This window comes from Oncorhynchus tshawytscha, unplaced genomic scaffold (genome assembly GCF_018296145.1).
Source record: "Oncorhynchus tshawytscha isolate Ot180627B unplaced genomic scaffold, Otsh_v2.0 Un_contig_4752_pilon_pilon, whole genome shotgun sequence".
In the NCBI taxonomy this organism is placed as follows: domain Eukaryota; kingdom Metazoa; phylum Chordata; class Actinopteri; order Salmoniformes; family Salmonidae; genus Oncorhynchus; species Oncorhynchus tshawytscha.
The window spans coordinates 135,001-142,500 of NW_024609400.1; the positions used below are offsets into that span (position 1 = coordinate 135,001).

The 7,500-nt window shown below is 40.4% G+C and overlaps 2 protein-coding genes across 18 annotated transcripts in view; both read left to right on the forward strand.

Moving 5' to 3' along the window:
- arhgef39 (Rho guanine nucleotide exchange factor (GEF) 39) overlaps positions 1-2,706 on the forward strand; it is a 91,028-nt gene extending 88,322 nt beyond the window's left edge. The window contains exons 10-13 of one of the 17 annotated variants that reach the window (XM_042315159.1): positions 540-823; positions 1,148-1,268; positions 1,313-1,423; positions 1,556-1,683. In XM_042315159.1, the coding sequence (XP_042171093.1) occupies positions 540-573 (34 nt within the window). In that variant the 3' untranslated portion in view covers positions 574-823; positions 1,148-1,268; positions 1,313-1,423; positions 1,556-1,683. Of the gene's footprint in view, positions 1-539; positions 824-1,147; positions 1,424-1,444; positions 1,684-1,762 lie in introns of those variants that run through there. The other 16 variants (XM_042315167.1, XM_042315165.1, XM_042315166.1 and 13 more) reach the window with 16 other exon arrangements.
- A 323-nt stretch (positions 2,707-3,029) lies between these two features.
- Positions 3,030-4,963, forward strand: LOC121844736. Its single transcript, XM_042315176.1, has 2 exons — positions 3,030-3,585; positions 3,616-4,963. The coding sequence occupies exons 1-2, from the start codon at positions 3,583-3,585 to the stop codon at positions 4,873-4,875; spliced, it is 1,263 nt and encodes a 420-aa protein (XP_042171110.1). The 5' UTR covers positions 3,030-3,582; the 3' UTR covers positions 4,876-4,963.
- Positions 4,964-7,500: the final 2,537 nt, after the last annotated feature.

Here is a 7,500-nt window from a genome sequence, read left to right on the forward strand (position 1 = left end):
GCCAAACAGGAAGGATATATATATATATATGATAATGCTGTCGTTCAGAGGTGGGTTATATATATATATATATATATATTAATTACTGCTCAAAAAAATAAAGGGAACACTAAAATAACACGTCCTAGATCTAAATGAATGAAATATTCTGATATAGAGCAGAGGAACTAGAACCCTCTGTCCCCTCTATCCTGATGTTATTACAGTGTAATTACCCTGATATAGAGCAGAGGAACTAGAACCCTCTGTCCACTCTATCCTGATGTTATTACAGTGTAATTACCCTGATATAGAGCAGAGGAACTAGAACCCTCTGTCCCCTCTATCCTGATGTTATTACAGTGTAATTACCCTGATATAGAGCAGAGGAACTAGAACCCTCTGTCCCCTCTATCCTGATGTTATTACAGTGTAATTACCCTGATATAGAGCAGAGGAACTAGAACACTCTATCCTGATGTTATTACAGTGTAATTACCCTGATATAGAGCAGAGGTGAGCAACACATTTTTTCACGTTCTTCTTCGTTCTCTCCTCAGTGAATCGGCCAGGTCAAGCTGTGTGATCCTGTGAAGGACCAAGAACTTCAGAGATCCTTGTTCTTTCACACAAACCAATCAAGTCTGACAGATAAGCGTCAATGGTGGGGATATGGGAGGTAGTTAGATACTGGAGAATCAGGTTAATGGGGGGTAGTTAGATACTGGAGAATCAGGTTAATGGGGGTAGTTAGATACTGGAGAATCAGGGTAACGAGGGGATATGAGGAGCGATTGGAGGTAGTTAGATACTGGAGAATCAGGTTAATGGGGAGAGACGGGAGGTAGTTAGATACTGGATAATTAAATCAAATCAAATCAAATTTATTTATATAGCCCTTCGTACATCAGCTGATATCTCAAAGTGCTGTACAGAAACCCAGCCTAAAACCCCAAACAGCAAGCAATGCAGGTGTAGAAGCACGGTGGCTAGGAAAAACTCCCTAGAAAGGCCAAAACCTAGGAAGAAACCTAGAGAGGAACCAGGCTATGTGGGGTGGCCAGTCCTCTTCTGGCTGTGCCGGGTGGAGATTATAACAGAACATGGCCAAGATGATTAGGTTAATGGGGAGAGATGGGAGGTAGTTAGATATGAGGAGAGATTGGAGGTAGTTAGATACTGGATAATTAGGTTAATGGGGAGAGATGGGAGGTAGTTAGATATGAGGAGAGATTGGAGGTAGATACTGGAAAATCAGGTTAACGGTGGGATATGAGGAGAGATGGGAGGTAGTTAGATACTGGAGAATCAGGTTAATGGGGAGAGACGGGAGGTAGTTAGATACTGGAGAATCAGGTTAATGGGGAGAGACGGGAGGTAGTTAGATACTGGAGAATCAGGTTAATGGGGAGAGATGGGAGGTAGTTAGATACTGGAGAATCAGGTTAATGAGGAGAGATGGGAGGTAGTTAGATACTGGAGAATCAGGTTAATGGGGAGAGACGGGAGGTAGTTAGATACTGGAGAATCAGGTTAATGGGGAGAGATGGGAGGTAGTTAGATACTGGAGAATCAGGTTAACGGGGAGAGATGGGAGGTAGTTAGATACTGGAGAATCAGGTTAACGGTGGGATATGAGGAGAGATGGGAGGTAGTTAGATACTGGAGAATCAGGTTAATGGGGAGAGATGGGAGGTAGTTAGATACTGGAGAATCAGGTTAATGGGGAGAGATGGGAGGTAGTTAGATACTGGAGAATCAGGTTAATGGGGAGAGATGGGAGGTAGTTAGATACTGGAGAATCAGGTTAACGAGGGGATATGAGGAGAGATGGGAGGTAGTTAGATACTGGAGAATCAGGTTAATGGGGAGAGATGGGAGGTAGTTAGATATGAAGAGAGATGGAAGGTAGTTAGAAGATATAAAATGTGAAGATTTTAACACTGATGCCAAAGACACACTTTGAAACACCTTCACGACAGAAGCTCAAGCAGATGGAAAATGTGAGATTTGACTCTGAAAGAAATGAATGTTTTGTCCTGAATAGAATGTTGCCATTTATATGTCAGAGCAAAAGCTCAGCAGGAAAATACTGTATTACTAGATTGGGAATCAAAACTGTCCCCTGGGATATTTTTGGCAGCACAACACCGTGTCATCTGAATGTTAAATCGTGATTTATACTGTCTATTTACATTTAATTCAGACAAGAGCTGAAATATTAGTAACATGCTTGTCTCTATGGTAATATACAGTATATTATAATGGTAACATATCATGCTTGTCTCTATGGTAATATACAGTATATTATAATATTAGTAACATATCATGCTTGTCTCTATGGTAATATACGGTATATTATAATATTAGTAACATGCTTGTCTCTCTGGTAATATACAGTATATTATAATATTAGTAACATGCTTGTCTCTATGGTAATATACAGTATATTATAATATTAGTAACATGCTTGTCTCTATGGTAATATACAGTATATTATAATATTAGTAACATGCTTGTCTCTATGGTAATATACAGTATATTATAATGGTAACATATCATGCTTGTCTCTATGGTAATATACAGTATATTATAATATTAGTAACATGCTTGTCTCATTGGTAATATACAGTATATTATAATATTAGTAACATGCTTGTCTCTATGGTAATATACAGTATATTATAATATTAGTAACATGCTTGTCTCTATGGTAATACAGTATATTATAATATTAGTAACATGCTTGTCTCTATGGTAATATACAGTATATTATAATATTAGTAACATATCATGCTTGTCTCTATGGTAATATACAGTATATTATAATATTAGTAACATATCATGCTTGTCTCTATGGTAATATACAGTATATTATAATATTAGTAACATGCTTGTCTCTATGGTAATATACAGTATATTATAATATTAGTATCATGCTTGTCTCTATGGTAATACAGTATATTATAATATTAGTAACATGCTTGTCTCTATGGTAATATACAGTATATTATAATATTAGTAACATGCTTGTCTCTATGGTAATATACAGTATATTATAATGGTAACATATCATGCTTGTCTCTATGGTAATATACAGTATATTATAATATTAGTAACATGCTTGTCTCTATGGTAATATACAGTATATTATAATATTAGTAACATATCATGCTTGTCTCTGGTAATATACAGTATATTATAATATTAGTAACATGCTTGTCTCTATGGTAATATACAGTATATTATAGCATTATAGAGATATATGGAGTGCAGGACTAGGACTATAGACAGTATATTATAGCGTTATGGAGATATATGGAGTGCAGGACTAGGACTATAGACAGTATATTATAGCGTTATGGAGATATATGGAGTGCAGGACTAGGACTATAGACAGTATATTATAGCGTTATGGAGATATATGGAGTGCAGGACTAGGAGTATATACAAGCCAGCGTCACTGTATTACAATTAATAGCTATTGAGTTAATGAATATATTTATTCCATATCATGATTATGTCTTTCACTACTGTAGAGAGAGAATTCTCCCCTTTAAAAACTTCTAGTATGTGCTTGGCCATTCTGAGCCTTATGAGTCGATGGTCTACCATTCTGAGCCTTATGAGTCGATGGTCTACCATTCTGAGCCTTATGAATGGATGGTCTACCATTCTGAGCCTTATGAATGGATGGTCTACCATTCTGAGCCTTGTGGATGGATGGTCTACCATTCTGAGCCTTGTGGATGGATGGTCTACCATTCTGAGCCTTGTGGATGGATGGTCTACCATTCTGAGCCTTGTGGATGGATGGTCTACCATTCTGAGCCTTGTGGATGGATGGTCTACCATTCTGAGCCTTGTGGATGGATGGTCTACCATTCTGAGCCTTGTGAATGGATGGTCTACCATTCTGAGCCTTATGAATGGATGGTCTACCATTCTGAGCCTTGTGGATGGATGGTCTACCATTCTGAGCCTTGTGGATGGATGGTCTACCATTCTGAGCCTTATGAATGGATGGTCTACCATTCTGAGCCTTGTGGATGGATGGTCTACCATTCTGAGCCTTGTGGATGGATGGTCTACCATTCTGAGCCTTGTGGATGGATGGTCTACCATTCTGAGCCTTGTGGATGGATGGTCTACCATTCTGAGCCTTGTGGATGGATGGTCTACCATTCTGAGCCTTGTGGATGGATGGTCTACCATTCTGAGCCTTGTGGATGGATGGTCTACCATTCTGAGCCTTATGAATGGATGGTCTACCATTCTGAGCCTTATGAATGGATGGTCTACCATTCTGAGCCTTATGAATGGATGGTCTACCATTCTGAGCCTTATGAATGGATGGTCTACCATTCTGAGCCTTATGAATGGATGGTCTACCATTCTGAGCCTTGTGGATGGATGGTCTACCATTCTGAGCCTTGTGGATGGATGGTCTACCATTCTGAGCCTTATGAATGGATGGTCTACCATTCTGAGCCTTGTGGATGGATGGTCTACCATTCTGAGCCTTGTGGATGGATGGTCTACCATTCTGAGCCTTGTGGATGGATGGTCTACCATTCTGAGCCTTGTGGATGGATGGTCTACCATTCTGAGCCTTGTGGATGGATGGTCTACCATTCTGAGCCTTGTGGATGGATGGTCTACCATTCTGAGCCTTATGAATGGATGGTCTACCATTCTGAGCCTTATGAATGGATGGTCTACCATTCTGAGCCTTATGAATGGATGGTCTACCATTCTGAGCCTTATGAATGGATGGTCTACCATTCTGAGCCTTGTGGATGGATGGTCTACCATTCTGAGCCTTGTGGATGGATGGTCTACCATTCTGAGCCTTATGAATGGATGGTCTACCATTCTGAGCCTTGTATCATGTGACTGCGTTCCTTATTACAGTACACGTTCCCTCTATAGTCATGTACCCCGTCCAATATATTTACCAAAAACATTAAACATTTTAAACATTCTTTTGTATTGCTAAATGTCTGATATGTTTTCATTTTGTTACTGTTTAGTCATGTCTGTTTTCTTCTGGTTTGTCCCCCCAGTGCAATGGACTGTTATACTGTCTTCCCCCTCCCGACACAGAGGACAGGGTTAATATCGCCAACCATGTTGATGAAGACATTTTAAATATTCAATATGTTCTATATGAGGAGCGAGCGCTTTAGAGAAAGACTGATCTGGTTCTATTTTAACATTTGATGAGTGGTCACTTGGTCGGAGAGGATTAATATGGACAAGGTGATACAGGTCCATTTTTATATATTCGTCAAATAGATTTGTGGCCAGGTACGGGTAAAACGGGCTTCGAGTTTGCTTCTCTTTAGCCTCTAATAAATCTAGAGCTGTTGAACTAGATTAATCTAATGTATTTCTAAAGATCTTTTTATATCAGTTGTCACAAAGTGCATACAGTGCCTTGCGAAAGTATTCGGCCCCCTTGAACTTTGCGACCTTTTGCCACATTTCAGGCTTCAAACATAAAGATATAAAACTGTATTTTTTTGTGAAGAATCAACATCAAGTGGAACGACATTTATTGGATATTTCAAACTTTTTTAACAAATCAAAAACTGAAAAATTGGGCGTGCAAAATTATTCAGCCCCCTTAAGTTAATACTTTGTAGCGCCACCTTTTGCTGTGATTACAGCTGTAAGTCGCTTGGGGTATGTCTCTATCAGTTTTGCACATCGAGAGACTGACATTTTTTCCCATTCCTCCTTGCAAAACAGCCCCGAGCTCAGTGAGGTTGGATGGAGAGCATTTGTGAACAGCAGTTTTCAGTTCTTTCCACAGATTCTCGATTGGATTCAGGTCTGGACTTTGACTTGGCCATTCTAACACCTGGATATGTTTATTTTTGAACCATTCCATTGTAGATTTTGCTTTATGTTTTGGATCATTGTCTTGTTGGAAGACAAATCTCTGTCCCAGTCTCAGGTCTTTTGCAGACTCCATCAGGTTTTCTTCCAGAATGGTCCTGTATTTGGCTCCATCCATCTTCCCATCAATTGTAACCATCTTCCCTGTCCCTGCTGAAGAAAAGCAGGCCCAAACCATGATGCTGCCACCACCATGTTTGACAGTGGGGATGGTGTGTTCAGGTGATGAGCTGTGTTGCTTTTACGCCAAACATAACGTTTTGCATTGTTGCCAAAAAGTTCAATTTTGGTTTCATCTGACCAGAGCACCTTCTTCCACATGTTTGGTGTGTCTCCCAGGTGGCTTGTGGCAAACTTTAAACAACACTTTTTATGGATATCTTTAAGAAATGGCTTTCTTCTTGCCACTCTTCCATAAAGGCCAGATTTGTGCAATATACGACTGATTGTTGTCCTATGGACAGAGTCTCCCACCTCAGCTGTAGATCTCTGCAGTTCATCCAGAGTGATCATGGGCCTCTGGCTGCATCTCTGATCAGTCTTCTCCTTGTATGAGCTGAAAGTTTAGAGGGACGGCCAGGTCTTGGTAGATTTGCAGTGGTCTGATACTCCTTCCATTTCAATATTATCGCTTGCACAGTGCTCCTTGGGATGTTTAAAGCTTGGGAAATCTTTTTGTATCCAAATCCGGCTTTAAACTTCTTCACAACAGTATCTCGGACCTGCCTGGTGTGTTCCTTGTTCTTCATGATGCTCTCTGCGCTTTTAACGGACCTCTGAGACTATCACAGTGCAGGTGCATTTATACGGAGTCTTGATTACACACAGGTGGATTGTATTTATCATCATTAGTCATTTAGGTCAACATTGGATCATTCAGAGATCCTCACTGAACTTCTGGAGAGAGTTTGCTGCACTGAAAGTAAAGGGGCTGAATAATTTTGCACGCCCAATTTTTCAGTTTTTGATTTGTTAAAAAAGTTTGAAATATCCAATAAATGTCGTTCCACTTCATGATTGTGTCCCACTTGTTGTTGATTCTTCACAAAAAAAATACAGTTTTATATCTTTATGTTTCAAGCCTGAAATGTGGCAAAAGGTCGCAAAGTTCAAGGGGGCCGAATACTTTTGCAAGGCACTGTAACTAACCCTGTCTAGACATCAAACAGTGGCAAGGAAAAACCTCCTGAGAAACCAGACTGAAGAACGAGGCCTATCCTCCTGGTAGAAACCTCCTGAGAAACCAGACTGAAGAGGAGGCCTATCCTCCTGGTAGAAACCTCCTAGAGAAACCAGACTGAGGGGAGGAGGAGGCCTGTTCTCCTGCTAGAAATCTCTGAGAAACCAGACTGAAGAGGAGGCCTATTCTCCTGGTAGAAACCTCCAGAGAAACCAGACTGAAGGAGAGGCCTATCCTCCTGGTAGAAACTTCCAGAGAAACCAGACTGAAGGACGAGGCCTATCCTCCTGGTAGAAACCTCCAGAGAAACCAGACTGAAGGACGAGGCCTATTCTCCTGGTAGAAGCCTCCTGAGGAACCAGACTGAAGTAAGGCCTATTCTCCTGGTAGAAACCTCCAGAGAAACCAGACTGAAGGGAGTAGGCCTATCCTCCTGG